At 33.3% G+C, this 17,265-nt stretch overlaps 1 protein-coding gene and 1 pseudogene across 2 annotated transcripts; both read left to right on the plus strand.

Annotated features, from left to right (window-relative positions):
• Window positions 1–888: 888 nt before the first annotated feature.
• Window positions 889–11,829, plus strand: LOC115955013 (cucumisin-like). Of its 2 annotated transcripts, none has more exons than XM_031073036.1 (11): window positions 889–1,012; window positions 1,098–1,300; window positions 1,470–1,555; window positions 7,237–7,331; window positions 7,446–7,689; window positions 8,536–9,046; window positions 9,678–9,772; window positions 9,941–10,159; window positions 10,245–10,356; window positions 10,654–10,867; window positions 11,090–11,829. In XM_031073036.1, the coding sequence occupies exons 2-11, from the start codon at window positions 1,157–1,159 to the stop codon at window positions 11,611–11,613; spliced, it is 2,244 nt and encodes a 747-aa protein (XP_030928896.1). In that variant the 5' UTR covers window positions 889–1,012; window positions 1,098–1,156; the 3' UTR covers window positions 11,614–11,829. The 2 variants fall into 2 exon arrangements, with proteins under 2 accessions (XP_030928896.1, XP_030928897.1); XM_031073037.1 differs by having other exon boundaries at window positions 1,108–1,300.
• Window positions 11,830–12,669: 840 nt separating this feature from the next.
• On the plus strand, window positions 12,670–17,061 carry LOC115957197 (annotated as a pseudogene).
• The last annotated feature ends 204 nt before the right edge of the window (window positions 17,062–17,265 follow it).

Genomic DNA, 17,265 nt, shown 5'->3' on the forward strand with positions numbered 1-17,265 from the left:
ATAACTTCTCATGTAATGGTCAATTAGTGATCTCTCAATAGCCATGGGGTTGTTTTTTTGGATGTAGTTTTTGGCCCCACATGTTTTGTAAATGTTATTCACGGGGATAAAAGTGTTCTTTCATTAAAAAAAAAAAAATCAACTTGTTCCAAATTTTCACACACACATCTTCGAGCTCGTTTTAGATAGCTAACCAACTCATAGCTATCTACTTGTCTTTTGAGGAAGGAATTAACTCAAATACTTAACACAAATCCCCAAATTTTTCCCCTCAATAGAAAATGGGGAAGGTTTTTGATTGACCTTAGGGAAGAACTTAGGTTCTGAAAAGAAGTTCATAATACATGTATATTCCTCTAAACGAAGATGAAAAAAGAACATTTTTAAAGTTTAAGAACAAAAAACAAATTTTATGCAAATTTTAGGGTGAAAACATTATTTTGGTATAATATATAAAAACCAAATTGTTCACAAACAGTAGTGAGTTAAAAATATAACCCTAAATCCATTAATAAAATTCCCAAACCTTACTTTAATTTTAAAATCAGGATAGATCATAAAACCCACTAAACCCAACCCATTGCAATCTCCAATTACATGTCAATATTTTAAGTAGAATTTTTGTGACACTGTAATTATTATTTAAATTACAAGTTAATGTTGCTTATTTATCTCACACATTCTTGGGCTGAAAACTCATCTAACTTTAGTATCATGTGAGAATTTATAGTTTTAGAAAATTAGTAGTATTATTGCTTTGCATTAGTACATGATTAACTCAAATGTATAGCAGCATTCAGTACAGTGAGGATTTTTTGGTCAATTTGAAGCCTAAGCTCTCAAACATCACTCCCAATTCCACAGCTATATAAAGTGGCTATGCAACCACTTCTTCCCATCATTGGATGCCACTTCAAGGCACCATCAACCTCCTTCAGGAAATTGTTTTCCATTTAGTTTACAGTAAAAATTAAGAACACTTCCTCTGGGCTCAGCATGTCTAGAAACTAAGGTAAAAACTCTTTAGTTTTCCTTAAATTCTTGATTTTTAAATACTATACTTGACTCATTTGGATAATATTGCATGAGAATAATAGTGTTTTGAAGGGGCTGGAGTTACAGTTTAGCTGAAATCTTGTTTGAAGATATTTGCTACATGCTAGCCAAGTTTATAGCTAGCATAGCAAACCATCCAATTCCAATGGCAAGCAAAACCACTAGTCTTTCATGGCTTCTCCTTCTCAGCCTCGCCGCCTCTACTCTGCTTATTGGTCACTCAGCTTCTCAGAATGAGCGAAAGGCAAATATTTCTATAGCTGATCTCTATTAATTTTTTATGGAAGCCAGTTTAGCCACCTAACTAATGGCCTAATAGCCATGAAATTTGCCTTCTATTTTATGTGGGACGACCTAAACTGTTAAACATACTTTATATTTTCTACCTTGTATATATGATATTGTGTGTGCAGGCTTATATTGTGTATATGGGCAACAGGAGGGACGAGATTTCCACATCATCCCTTTACTCAAACATGCTACAAGAAGTCATTGGCAGGTTATAAAAGTAGTATAATGACTTTATAAGATACTTACATTTTCCTTTGTTTTGAAGTAAAATATGTCTCAAAAATTTTGAGAAAAATTTATTTATTTTATTGTGGCTGGCTGCGTTTTTAAAATATTATGAAGTTTAACCTTTTTTTTTTTTTTTTGAGGGAAATTATGATGTTTAACTTGTACTTAACTAATACAAAAGAGTTAGGGGTGTTTGGTATATGTGTTTGAAAACATGTGTGAAAATATGTGTAAGTGGAAAAGTGTATAAAAATACGTGTAATATTGTTTAAAAATTGAAAATATGTGTTTGAGTGAGTATACTAAACATCCTCTTGATTTCTAAAAAAATAATAGTAATAAGAATAATACAATAGAGCCATTTTTTTTTTTTTTTACATCATCACCTTTTCCAAAAAAATCCTTACCAAGTACATAGAAGTCTCAATCAAGTACAATTACATTACAGCCATCCAATTGAATATCACAAATCATGCCAACATAGATGCAATAATAAATTCACATAAATATTTCATAGTTACTCTTCCAATTCATAAAAGAAAAAGAAAAGGGTAAATTACACTAACTTACCCTGAGAATTTGGGTAATACCAAGCACATCCAAAGATTTTAGAAAATGACCAATTTGATCCTTAAACATTAACGCCGTTTGTGCACTGTTTATTAAATCCTTTTATTTTAGTTTTTAGTTTTCCTTTTCTTTGCTTTTCCCTTCGATCTTCACACCAGAAAATTTCTCTCTCTCTCAAAGCCCAAGCCACAAGAGTTTCATACCCAAGTAAATGACCAACAACTCTGCCAACAGAACTATTTCAGAGCCGATTCACCCATAAAACTCACGCCATACGAGGATGTGGACGGCGATTAGGTCGGGATCTACAAGGATGATGGCGGCGGTTGCTGGGTTGAGACAAGTGGTGGGCGGCAGTGGCAAGGTCACAATTTGGAGCTAGCCGTCATGGGTATGAGTTCTTATTTTTAAGATTTGATTTGGGTTTGAACAGTAAATCAATCATGTGATGTTGGATGGTTGAAATTGTTTGGGTTTGAGGAGGAAGGATGGATGGGCAGTGATGGGTGGTGCTGTGGTGGACGGCGATTGTGGGTCTCACGATTCTTGCCATTGTGGGTATGGGTTTTTATTTTGAAATTTTTTTGATTTGGGTCAGTTTGAGGAGTGATTTTGGATGGTTGATTGGTTGAATTGATCTATGTTTCCTTTTGAAAAAAAAAAAAAAAAATAGAGTCAGCAATTTTCGATCTCAGTTCTAGCAAAATAGATGCAAAAGGGTGCCTTTTGTTTTCAGTTTTTTGGGTCTTTCTGGGGAAAAGAAGTTTGCGTCTTATTGGGATTGAAGAGTGGTTTTCATTACAAGAAGGGAGCTTCGTTGCGAAAATGATAGAGAGAAAGAGTGAAAGAAATTTATCGGAACAAAATAGTAGATTTTTTGTTTTTATTTTTGAATGCTCCGTAAATTTTTTTCCCCAAATGAGACTAGGTTTGGTTTCGGAAAATGAATACAGATTTGATTTCATTTTTCTGTATGTTTCTTAAATACATGGTCATGTATATCCTTTGATACTGGTTTGAGCTTGAGAGTGAGTGAATGAGGTGGTGTTTATGTTCTGGCTCTTCTGGGCAAAGAAGATAGAAAATGAAGAAATAGAGAACAAGATGAACTAGAAAATTGTTTGGATGAGTCATGAGAGTCAACAAACGGCATAACACGGTGTTAGTGTTTAAGGACCAAATTAGTCAATTTCTTAAAACCTTTGGATGTGCTTGGTATTGCCTCAAACCTCAGGTAGGTTAGTGTAATTTACCCAAAAGAAAAAGAAATTAATGTGAGAGAGAGAGAGAGAAAGAGTGGTGGCTTGATTTAATTTAAATTTTTTTTAAAAAAAGGCAGGCAGTGACACGGATCGATTAAGCCTTAATTCTAATCGGCCCAATAATCGTTGTCACTCATGACCCCCCTTGTTGTTTGCCTCGACCACCTAGTCAAGATCATCTAAATCCAAATCCTCAACCTCAATCTCATCCCCCTCCCACCGCACCCCCCCAAAAAAAAAAAAATCCAAACTTTTTTTTTAATTAGGCTCAATTGTTATTATGAGTTAAGCTTGACACAGCAAATTGTGATTAGTTCACGTCACAAAACATGGAATTAGAAATTCAAAATTCTCTATAATGAAAGGGTGCCATGGCCTAATAATGTGAAGGTAAAGTCATGGATGTTTAGTGACAAATAATTCTTATCAATGTGAGAGAATCAGGAATTTTTGGTTATAGAGACAAGGAGATGCGTTTGGCTTAGGGTGTGTTTGTTTGGAGGGATTTTAGGGATGATGGAAAACTTAGGAGAAGAAGTAGAGAAAAAGAAAATTGAAAAGGTGTTTGGTTGGGAGAGGGAGTGGAAAATTTTGTGACAAGGCTTGGCTATTTTCTCTCTGGGCCTACCAAAAAGTTTTCTCCCTAAAATGGGGGAAAACTGAGAGGAGAAAACATAGGTTCTACCAAAAACCAAATTTGCCCCTCTATGCATTGAGTTACGTTTTCCAGTTTTCCTTTTTTGTTTTTTTGTTTTTTTTGTTTTTTCAAAAGCTCTTTGAACTTATGTTTACATTGCTTTATTTTTTTTCAACGTTTTAATCAAACAGTGGATTTTTCTTTTTTCTTTTTTCTTATTTGATCAACGGTGGGGTCCTTGGTGGCTTTCACCTCTTTTTTTATCAACATTTTTTTTAACGTTTTCCACCTTTCACCTCTTTATATATATATATATATATATATATATAACAAAGAAAAATAAAATAAAATAATATTATTAATGATGTGTTAAATTTTATAAGATATATATATTATTTTAATTTTAATTGATAATAAGTTTATTTTTAATGATTGTAAGGAAATTATTCCTTATATTATGCAATAGGGGCATGAGAGTAATTTTATACAAATTATATTTTCTATCCCCTTACTTTTCTTCTCAACCAAACAAATGAGTTTTTCATCCTTACACTTTTCCACCCCTCCAACAAAACACAAATGAGAGAAACTAAAATCTCTACTATCCTCCCTCTTTTCTATTCCCTCTTTATTTTCTATCCTCCCACTTTTTCATCTCCCCAACTAAATGGACCTTTAGAGTGTATTTGTTTGGAGGTGAAATAGGATGGATGGATGGAAAACTTTGGAGAAAAAATGAGAAGTGAAACTTTTTTGGAGTGTGTTTGGTTTGATGGAGAGGAAGGAAAATAAACGGTGTTTTCTCCCCAAGCACATTAAAAAGTTTTCTCCCCAAAATGGGGAGAAAACTAGAAGGGGGAATCTCATGAAATGAGCTTCCAAAAATACCCCTCACGTTGGACTTCACCTCCAATGTATTGGTTTTTTGTAAAAAAAAATTCCCTATACTAACGTGTTGGCATTTTTTTTATTTATTTTTTTTGGACGTGTTAGCTTTCTTCTTTTTTTTTTTTTTTTTTTTAGAAAATAATTTTGGGTTAATTTCTTATGCTATTTTTTTTTTGTTTTTTGTTTTTTTTAATACTTTAATGGAGTGTATATCTATACATTTTTTTTAAAAAAAAAGTATAATGTGTTACCTTTTGTTTTATTTAGAATCCGTTTGGAAACAATTTATTTAGGGGAAATTGAAAACTTTTTGTTGAAAGTGCTGTAAATAAAGCTAAAAGGTAATTGAAATAGTACAATGAGACTCATAAATAGTATCAAAAAGTGCATTGGAACCCATGAATAGTAACAAAAATAAGCTGAATAGTAAAAAAAAAAAAATGTCTTTTTAAGCTAATGGCAAACACTACCTTAATAGGGACATAATAGTAAATTTATACAAACTTTATTTTCAACCAAACAAAAAAGCTTTTCATCATTCCACTTTTCCACCCTCTCAACCAAATACAAATGAGGGAAACTAAAATCTTTTTTATCCTCCAACTTTTCCATCATCTCTCCATTTTCTATCCTCCCCCTTTTTCCATCATCTCTTCATTAAAAACTTGTGAGTTATAATTTATTGAGTTGGCTTTGAATTGTTTGCTTGAAATTTGTAATTGATCGTGCCTTTTATTGGCCACCTTTAACACATTGTAGGGATTACATATTCACCAATTATAAGTGATATTCTCCCTATGACACTATATTGATCGGTGCATATTCCCTACAATGGCCCAATAATAACAAGTCACACCAATTAAATGTGCTAGCTCAATGATTAAAGGCAGCCCAAAATCAGCTCAACAAGTCCATTACAACCTGCCATCATAATGTTCCAAAACTACCACCTCTATTGTCTATCACAAAAAGTTCACCTTTAACTAGTTTAAAGAAAAATTCCTCCAACTTACTATGTGGCAATTGATAAAGCTTTTAACATGTATGTTTAGTAACATAACCTATTTATTAAATTATGTGACTTTTTAAATAATATAGGTAGATAGTTTTATGAGTCACCAAATAATAAGTAAAATCAGATTCCTTTGGAAGAAAGGAAAAGAGTGGAAAATACTTTTTTTTTTTTTTAAGTGGATATTTGAGAGATGTTTATGGAATGCAATGGTTTTGAGAGAATGCTCATTTTATTCCCTTCTAAATATTTATGGAATGCACTGGTTTAATGAAATGAAGGTGGAATACCAATTTTATTTATGTTTTAAAAAAAGTTAAATAGAAGGAGAATGACATATTATTAATTATATATTTATTTCTTTTATAAACTCCCAAACACACAAAAAAATGCAAAGAATCTTATAGTTTACCTAGTTAGCACCTGTTATTAGTGTTTCCAACATAGACATCCATAATTTAGATCCCATTATATTTGAATTATTTAAAAAAAAAAAAACAAAAATATACCATATTTATTCCATTCTATTCCAACCCTCCTTTTTTAATAAACTTCTAAATATAGTGATATTCTATTCCATCCCGATTTTTTTTTTTTTATAAAATTAAAATATTGTGATAGTTTTTTCTTAATATGAGGAATTGGTGGGGGTGAATGCACAATAACGTAAAGACACTGTCAATAAAAGAATGAGTATGAGAACTTAGGATAAGACTTGTGTGAATATCTAACATGGATTAGGAGGCACCAATGATGACGATGACATGGGTGAAGACTGAGGAGGGTGTATATGGACTTGATGGTTAACCAGTAATAGATTTGCTAAGTTTACCTTTCTAAATGCCGAGTTGGCCGTTTTTTTTTTTTTTTTTTTTTTTTTAATATTATTTTATTTTATTATTTTTTTAAAGGAAAGCCAAATTGGCCTTTCAATTGTTAAATCAACATTATAATTGATATGACTTGTTATGATTGAGGGATTGATGGTTCATTAGTTACTTCCTCTATTAAGCTTTATCTATGTTAACTATTAAGTATTAATCTTTATTATGAAATAGATTATATTCATTGCAAAGTATATTGAAGAATTCAATATCCTAAATATGGTCCTCTCTCTCTCTCTCTCTCTCTCTCATAACTATTTTTTAACTACCCAAATGGAAATATTAAATTTAAAGAAAAGAGAGGTCAATTCTTTACTGTTCTTTTTCAAGAGAACAAGGAAGAATACCTTGCGTGAATTGAACTGCTTCTACACTTTTAACCTTTTAAATGAATATGGCTGCATGCAGTCATATTGGACCAGAATCTTTACTCTATAGCTACAAGAGGAGTTTCCATGGATTTGTAGTGGAGCTAACTGAGCAAGAAGCCCAGAAAATGGCAGGTGGGTGAATTTAATCTCCCCCCCCCCCCCCCCCGCACACACACACACACACACACACACAAAGAGAAAGATTGTGACAATCCATAACAAAGTGTTGTAACAATGAATATGTAGCAATGGATGGCGTAGTGTCAGTGTTCCCTAACAAACAAAATGAGCTACATACAACAAGATCATGGGACTTCATTGGCTTCCCAAAGCAAGTGGATAGAAGAACAATCGAAAGCAACATCATTATCGGTGTTCTGGACTCAGGAATTTGGCCAGAGGCTGATAGCTTTAGTGACAAAGGATTTGGTCCACCACCTCGCAAATGGAAGGGCAGCTGTAAAGGCTTAACCAATTTTACTTGCAACAAGTATATCTCTAACATCCAACCAATGGTATTTTGTTATCAGCAGGTTCACTGGTGAACTTCACTCACACTCACACACACATTGAAATTATGAGTGAAAAGCAAGGTCAAAATTCAATTTGATGACTAGCTTTATTTACTTTCATTTTTGAATTAGTTGTTAAGGTTTAAGCTTTATCAATGATAAAGTCCCTAGCAAATGAAGTCGTTTGTATATTTTTTATTTAAAAAAAAATATTTAATACTCATTAAACATTGAAATCTATAAAATGACACATCTCTGAATATTTTCAATTAGATTTTTAATGAAATTAATGCTTAAATGGCATCATTTGCTAACAAATTTTATGAAGGGACTAAATTGACCAAAAAAAAAAAAAAAAAAAACTAATATGACAATTGAACTAAAAGTGAAGGGAAGTATGTGTTTGGGGCCTTTTTTGCCAAACAACATGATTTTTGGAAATATTTAGGAAAAAAGCACCAGGTAAATCTTATTTAGTTATATAGCATGTTTTCTAAAACTCGAGTTCCAAGCATTATTGCAATATGATCAAACATAATGTTTAAAACTTGAGTTTGGTAAACTCAAGTTTTACTTGGAACTCGAGTTTGTGAGTTCCAAAAATGTACTACATAACTAAATAAGTTTAGTTAGGTGCTATTTAGCAAATTTTCCTAAAATTATACTATTTAACAAATTTTTCCTGTGTTTGACATCAACATATTTAGATTTTTATTGAAAATGTACTAAAATATACTAATTTGACAATCGAAATAAAAGTCAGTAGACTAAATTGAATTTTAACAAAAAATAATAGCTAAGAAATGTGGTGACGCTTAACGCAGTAAAATCATTGGAGCAAAATATTACCGAAGCGATGGAAAATTTGAAGAAGGAGATATTAAATCTCCAAGAGATTCGGAGGGCCATGGGACACATGTTGCATCAACAGCAGCTGGGAACATAGTTAGCAAGGCAAGCCTAGAAGGGTTTAGGTTGGGAACAGCACGAGGAGGTGTTCCATCAGCACGAATTGCCATGTACAAAGTGTGTTGGTTGAATGGGTGTTTTGATGCTGACATTCTTGCAGCATTTGATGATGCCATTGCTGATGGGGTTGACATTATATCTATTTCCATTGGAGGATATCCTAAGAACTATTTCACAGATCCAATTGCCATTGGAGCCTTTCATGCTATGAGAAATGGAATATTGACATCAACTTCTGCTGGTAACTCGGGTCCTGGTCCAGCAACCATCTTAAACTTCTCCCCATGGTCTCTTTCTGTAGCTGCAAGCACCATTGATCGAAAGTTCTCCACTGAGGTCCGATTAGGCAACAACAAGATCTATGAGGTATTTTTTTTTCCTTCTCATTTTGCCGAATGATCTATGAGGTAAATAATTAAAATCTATACTCCCTTGTTTTTGGGTGAAATTATCATGTGCATTTGATTTACTAAGCCTTGCTTTCACATATAGATAATGTCTTCATACTTGAGTCTTTATTTATTTTTTATTTTTTGAAAGAGTTCCAACATATGGCGTCCACTCTTAATAATAACTCTTTATCATCAGAAAATGACACTAATTGATTTTTGATATAGACAATAATTAAATTCCAAATCTCTTAACCGAAACCTACACATAAGTCTCCAAAAAAAAAAAAAAAAAAAAAATCTCAAATTTATATAAAAGAAGAGTGTACTATATTCCTGTACTGTACGATTTCTTCTTGTCCCCAAAAAAGATATCACTAATAAATAAAGAAAAGGTGCTATGAATATTCATTTATGATTCTTTTGTTCATATTTCTCTTTTCTCTTTTCTTTTTTGGGTTTAAAACTTAAACGTGTGGAATCGCAAGTGTAGAGTGTATGTTATAATCTAGCATAAAAAGTGTATGCAATAAAATTTAAACTACTAAACTGGTTTTCTATCAAAAAAACTATTAAACTAATTTGGAGAATATTTTTTCTCTGTGTAGGGAACTTCGGTTAATACATTTAATCTCAAGAATGATATGTATCCAATAATTTATAGTGGGGATGCACCAAACACCACATCAGAGTTCAACTCCAGGTAACTGAAAAGTAAAAATAAAAAATCTATATGGACTCTATACTATAGACAATGAAAATAAGTTTAACTATTACTTGTGTCTGCACAACTCTATCAAACTAGCAGTTGAAATATTTTTGTGCTTCAACTTGGTAGTTAAAAAAAGGAAACTTTTTTGTAAAAATGAAGGTATTGCCAGAAATATTCACTGGACCAAAATTTGGTGAAAGGTAAAATTGTACTTTGCGATGCCCTTAGTGATGGGTCTGGGCCATTCTTAGCCGGTGCAGTTGGTGCTGTGATGCAAGGCCGAAACCCCAATTCTCAAACCATGGCTTTTCCCTTACCTGCATCTTACCTTAGCTTTGAGAATGGTGGCAAGATTCGCATGTACCTAAATTCGACAAGGTATTAATCTAAAATACCTTAGACAATTAAGGACTTCACAAGACATACTAATCCTAAATTCCTAATAAACATCCACAATTTACAGGAGCCCAACTGCGACTATTCTTAGGAGTAACGAAAGTAAAGATACATTGGCCCCTTACATAGCCCCCTTCTCATCAAGAGGCCCAAATCCAGCTGCACACAACATTCTCAAGGTAACTTGCTATTAATCTTTCATCAATTTTTTCTAATAATCAGCTTGCTAATAATAAAAAAATTAGGTAAAATACCTTGTAAGGTGTTATACCTTAGGTTCTCCAATAAATTTAACCATGTAACAACATTGATCAATGCTGTATAAAATGTGTCACGTGGTTGAATTTAATTGGGGAACGTAAGGTTTAGTTTCTAAGGAATTAAATTGAACTTTTGTGCCTTACTAATAATTTTATATACATTTGCACTCTTGCACTTTTCATTGATACCTTTATCATGATTTTGGGTTATTGTAGCCGGATTTAGCTGCTCCTGGAGTTAACATTCTAGCTGCATGGTCTCCAATTTCCCCAATTTCCGGTGTTGAATCTGATAAGAGATCAAACTCATATAATATAATCTCAGGGACATCAATGGCTTGCCCACATGCTACAGCAGTAGCTGCCTACATCAAATCATTTCACCCCACATGGTCACCAGCCTCTATTAGATCTGCTCTTATGACTACTGGTAATAGCCATATACAGTCCTCAATCTTGTTAATTTTAATCAGTAAGTGTAAAGACAACATTGTGCTTGTTAGTGATAAACATAAGTGTAAATGATGCTACTTCAATTTTATGTGAAACAATAGTCTTAAAAAATATTGTGCTCCTAGCATTACTCAATTTTGATGTAGACCATAATCTTTAATCATTATCAACTCACTCCAATTTGGTGTATAACTTGCAGCTGATCCCATGAGTGCTGAAAAGAACCCCGATGCTGAATTTGCATATGGTGCAGGCAATATTAATCCTCTTAAGGCTCCAAATCCTGGCTTAATATATGATATTGATGCACTTGACTACATAAAATTTTTGTGTGCTCAAGGTTATAATACCAAGTTATTACAACATGTTACTGGAGACAAAAGTAGCTGTTCTAAAGAAACTGATGAAAAAAGTTTGGATTTAAACTATCCTTCTTTTGCTCTATCCACACCACTCTCGAATTCAATAAGTCACGTTTTCAATCGGACCGTCACCAATGTTGGATCATCAACATCTACGTATAAAGCTATCGTGACCTCCCCACATGGACTTAGTATCAAAGTGAACCCTAGTATTCTATCATTCACATCTCTCAAACAAAAGCTATCGTTTGCGCTCACAATTGAAGGAACAATAGAAAAACAAATAGTCTCTGCTTCTTTAATATGGGATGATGGTACATTCCAAGTGAGGAGCCCCATTGTCGTGTATGGAGACTTTTGAAATTGAAGTTCTATTTAGCATGTATTAGCTATATAAATAAATCAAAAGCTTTGAAGTGATTTTCGCAAAAGAATGGGATGAAAGGCAGTTGTGAAATATGGAGACAAAATTGTTGTAATCTGAACCTTTGATCTAGTTCTACAATGAATTGTAATATCATGGTTAAAGATTCTGTCTTTCTAATTAAATGGACTATTCTACTTTAATTTTGAGAAACCTTCTTGATTAGACTCTTGTCCGGGCGAATCTAAGTAATAAAAAAAAAAATGTTATAATAATATATGCTGATTGGGTAAGTTTTCCCTTTCACAAGAAGAACATTGTAATGTAAGCTTAATTTCAATCCCAACCATTACAAAGCCCATTTCTTTTTTCAACAAGAACATTGCTAGTGCTGGCTTTGGACTGTTTTGCTTTGTTGGCTGTGCTTCACAAATGCTGTTTGAGAACCCAAAGACAGCTTTCAGTTCATTCCTTTATATAAGCCCATTTCTCTCACGCTTTGAGTGAACAACCTTAACAGTTAACTAGACCACAGGCTCTTGGGAGAGTTATCTGATGGAAAGCCGAAAGTCTCCCTTTGTATAGCTGATTTTAACTTGTCCTGTTATGGGGGTGAGTAATGATGATCGAAAGGCATGATATCTCTTTAATAGGCCCTGTTGCCTTTTTTTTTTTTTTTTTTTTTTTTTTGGGTACAATGATAGTTGGGGTTGGGGGGTTTAAATCGTGAATATTTCATTGAAAATATAAAGAAATGTTAGTTGTGAAACAAAAGTCTTGACTAGGCCCAGTTGCTTTTAGTACTATTATTGTTGCCTTTATTTTTAGTCATTTTTTATCTAATAAGTCATCGGCCAGCATTGTGATAAAAGAAGGTTGCAATCAACTCATATATTTTGCAAGAATCAAAATTATTGTGGGCTTAAGACTTGGGCTTGGGGTTTAGTTTGAATGGGCGAAGCCTTTACATAAGTTCATGCGTATATATTGGTGCTTTTTATATTAATTTATTTTTTCGGCAAAATTTTGTGAATACAGGTATACATTGTGTACATGGGTGACCTACCAAAGGGGGAAATCTTTGCATCATCTATTATTACCAGCATTCTCCAAGAAGTTACTGGCAGGTTATTAATAAAAATGGAGTTGATTTTGAATGACAATTTAGATAAGACTTGTGAGTAATTTGTTTGTTTGGTTTTTTTTTCTTTTTCAAATTAGATGATGGGTATGTACTCCGTACTTGGGCAGGTGGTTGATTGCATTAAAATTCCATAACTTTAACAGTAAATTAAAGTTTATATTAAATTAGACTTGATAAATGTTGTTCGAGATAGTATTTTGTAAAGTGTACATTGTAGCCAAAATATTAACCATTTTGGGAGAAAATGGCTAAAATTTGTTATATTTTTTATCGTATATTTTACATTATACTGTGTCTTGGCATAATAATAAAAGAAAAACCAACATGCATTTCTGAAGAGTTGGTGAAAAGTGATAAAATATACCTAACCAGCTGTGTAATGGAATGCATTGTACAGTGATGTGGATTCTTTGCTATATATCTACACGAAGAGCTTCAATGGGTTTGTGGCGAAGCTAACCAAGGAAGAGGCACAAAAATTAGCAGGTGGGGGAACTATAGTCTTCTAGAGATTGTTATCAACCATTCCTTCTTTTACTTATCATGAAGTCAACTTGAACGAAATTTTGGATTTTAGGCATGGCGGGAATAGTCTCTGTATTCCCTAATGAAAAGAAACTACTCCACACAACAAGGTCATGGGTCCCCAAGACTGTCAAAAGAACAACTTTTGAAAGCGAGGCTATCATCGGAATGATTGACACTGGGATTTGGCCAGAGTCCAGAGAGTTTTAATGATGAAGGATTTGGTCCACCTCCAAAAAGATGGAAGGGAATTTGTCAAGAATCATCCCATTTTACTTGCAACAAGTAAAACCTCTACATCATCAAGACATATATTTATAAACATGGATAAGTTACATATTTGCTGCTCAAATTTTAAAATAGTTCCTTTACAATTTTTTTAAAAAGTCATTACCATCATAGAATAGATGAAAAATACTAATGCATCAAACAAAAATCATAAAACTAAAGTCACTATGATAATGTAGAACCTATGGCGTGGCTAGGAATTCTTTGCTACATTAGAATTTTCAATAATATCCAATGATGGCAAAGATTTTTGGAACAATTTTGAAAGTCTAGAAATTAAAGTATAACATCTTGAAGTAGACAATTTTAAATCTACAATTAAAAAAGTCGAGATATGCAATTTAACCTATAAACATGCATGCATGCACACATGCCAAAACACTTATAAATGATTTTAATAAATGTAACTTAAATACCTGGCAGTAAAATTATCGGAGCTTGATACTATCATAGCGGAAGAAAATTAGGTGCAAGTGAGTTTGCTTCACCAAGAGACTCTGAAGGCCATGGTTCCCATACTGCATCAGTAGCAGCGGGGAACATAGTTAGTGGGGCAAGCCTTTTAGGCCTTGGGACAGGGACAACGCGAGGAGGAGTTTCCTCTGCTCGCATTGCTATTTACAAGATATGTTGGTCTGATGGGTGTTTTGCTGCTAACATTCTTGCAGCATTTGATGATGCAATTAATGATGGAGTAGATATAATCTCTCTTTCAGTTGGAGGGTTTAGTCCTCTAGATTACTTTAAGGACTCAATTGCTATAGGAGCCTTCCATGCAATGAGGAATGGTATACTCACATCTACTTCTGCTAGCAATTCTAGTCCTTCTCCTGCAACAATCACGAATTTTTCACCTTGGTCATTGTCAGTGGCTGCTAGCACCATAGATAGAAAGTTTGTGGCGAAGGTGAAGTTGGGTGACGGTGAGATTTATGAGGTAAGTTGGTTTGCCTCTCTCCATGTTACGTACTATGTAAAATAATGTTTAATGATGTCTTTTCTATTCAAAATTAAAGGGTTGTCCAATGAAATTTTTCATACTAACATTGACATTTAATCATAAACCTTTTTGTATGCAGGGGCTCACCAGGTTATTAAAAATAGAATGCTTCATTTGAATGAATCTAAGATTTGCTTATGTGCTCTTTATCATAGGACATAGAATGGACAAAGTTTTCCTCCAAATTGAATTGGAGAAATCTCCTCTAACTCATTAATTGGTGATTTATGAGACCATTCATGTGTATAAAATCAGATGATTCAATAAATTTTTAAACATATCACATTACTATTAGATAGGTCATGACTAAAGATATAGATGGATAATCTTTTGAGATCTCACACGGTAGTGGGTTAAAGGAACTTTCCTCCAAACTAATTCGAAAAAAAATCATGTCAACTTAGTACTTCTTGTGATATAATGTTTTCTCATTAGCTTAGGTCAAAATCCTATCAAGACTTAGGACAAAATAATATTAAGACTAATGTATGCATTTTATTTAAGAGACTCATTGATTAAAAAAAAATGTTATTGAAGATAATTTGGATCTGTTTGGCTACATGTTTCGCTGCACCATAAAGCATTTTGTGCTAAAAGACATTTTAAGTTGAAAACTAGGGTTTTTGGCAACCCACTAAAAAGGTTTATTTTAAAAGTGTTCCTAAAGCTGAAAATAGCTTTAAGCAAGTTAAAGTTGAAATTTGGAGTTTTTAAGGGGGAAAAACTATATTATGCATTTATTTTCCAAAGGCTCTAATACTAAAGCACTAGTTAAAACTTTATTCCCTACAGTAATGTGAAATATGTATTAATTATTAATTGCAGATTATGCTTGATAGACTCCTTGGACAAGAAATTGGTGAAAGGAAAAATTGTTCTTTGTGATGACATTACTGATGGAGAGGGGACATTGGATGTTGGTGCAGTTGATACTATAATGCAAGGTGTAGATTTTGGAGATGTTGCCTTCTCTTTCCTTTTACCTACCTCTTGCTTGAGCTTGAAAGATGGAAGCAAAGTAAAAAATTACTATGACTCATCTACATATTTTATTAAACCACTACTGTGAGTTACTAATGAGAGTGCTTCACATGCTATATATCAAATATTGTTGCATACTACTCTGTTCTAGTAAGAGACATAGTAGTAAATTAATTGCATCCTTTTGATGTTTTGTTAATTACTAATAGAATACCCAAGGCTACCATACAAAAGAGTATTGAGGAAAGGGATGAGTTGGCCCCATATGTAGTATCATTTTCGTCAAGGGGGCCTAACCCAATCACAAGTGACATTCTCAAGGTAATTTAAGTAATTCTCTCTTTTCTACATAATATGCCTCCCATTTTCTGAATTTTGACTTATATAATTTGTTACAGCCCGATTTAGCATCCATTGCAGTAGATATTTTAGTTGCATGGACAGAGGCTGCAACTATGACATCAATAGACGAAGATAAAAGAGTAGTTCCATACAATATAATCTCTGGGACGTCCATGGCTTGCCCACATGCAACTGCAATAGTTGTTTATGTTAAATCGTTTCATCCAACATGGTCCCCTACTGCAATTAAGTTCGTTCTAATGACAACAGGTAATATTAAATTCGGAACCAATAAGCACCAATGAAAACAACATTGACTATGAGTAACCATCAAGGGATGTCAATAGCTTTGTAGCTCAATGACGTTGTCTGGGTCTCCCTTTTGAGGACAACCAAGTTCAAATCCCTCCTCTCTACTTCTAGTAATATAAAATCACAAGCATGTCTAGTCTTAGAAGCCATTTTATAGTAAAGAAGAAAGAAACTAGATTGGCTTTGTAAAGTTAGTCTTTAATATTTAGTGAATTCAAAACTTTGTGATTAAAGAAATAAATTAAACAAACTTGCTTCTCTTTAAAACCCACCAAAGTTGACATTTGGAACATGTACCAAATGTGATTAGAACCTAGTTTCATGTATAGCAGTCCTCTTTTGTTGTTTACAACTTATCCCATGAGTGTTGACACGAATACAGATGCAGAGTTTGCTTACAGGGCAGGTCATATAAATTCTATAAGGGTCGTTAATCCTGGTTTAGTATATGATGCAGAAGAGGTTGATTATGTAAATTTCTTGTGTGGGCAAGGCTATAGCAACAAGTCTTTAAGACTTGTCACAAGAGATAATAGTAGCTGCTCTCAAGCCACTAAGATACTTGCTTGAAATCTAAACTATCCTTCCTTTACATTATCTTCAAGGTCAAAATCTGTGATCACCTGCTTATTCACTAGGACTGACAAATTTTGGGTCGCCAATATCCACATACAAGGCCATTGTGAATGCTCCAACGGGACTAAAAATTGAATTGATACAATGTACTCTCATTTGAGTCTTTTGGGTGAAGGTCACAACAAAGATGGATTGTGATATAATCTTTGGCTCCTTCATTTGGATTGATGGCGTGCATCAAGTGAGAAGTCCTATTGTTGCTTATGTTTCCTCTTAGAGATTTTTCATTCATGTATTTTTTTTTTTTTTTTTTTGAGAGATATGCATTCTTATATTGATTCTTCATCGAATAATGGAAGGGCTTATTTATGATGGATGCAATAAGCAAATTAATAAATATGGCGATTTATTTTGTTAAGGCAATAATACTTGCACATAAGCGTTGCTCTTGTTGTCATCTCTTCACTTTTTTTTTTTTTTG

Source organism: Quercus lobata, chromosome 8 (assembly GCF_001633185.2).
Source record: "Quercus lobata isolate SW786 chromosome 8, ValleyOak3.0 Primary Assembly, whole genome shotgun sequence".
In the NCBI taxonomy this organism is placed as follows: Eukaryota; Viridiplantae; Streptophyta; class Magnoliopsida; order Fagales; family Fagaceae; genus Quercus; species Quercus lobata.

Excerpts from the sequence above, each read along its gene's own strand:
- LOC115955013 (XM_031073036.1), top strand. The coding sequence starts at position 1,157 with ATGCTAGCCAAGTTTATAGCTAGCATAGCAAACCATCCAATTCCAATG. Across the intron at positions 9,773-9,940 it reads ACATCAGAGTTCAACTCCAG|GTATTGCCAGAAATATTCAC; the intron begins GTAACTGAAAAG and ends GTAAAAATGAAG. Across the intron at positions 10,868-11,089 it reads ATCTGCTCTTATGACTACTG|CTGATCCCATGAGTGCTGAA; the intron begins GTAATAGCCATA and ends TATAACTTGCAG.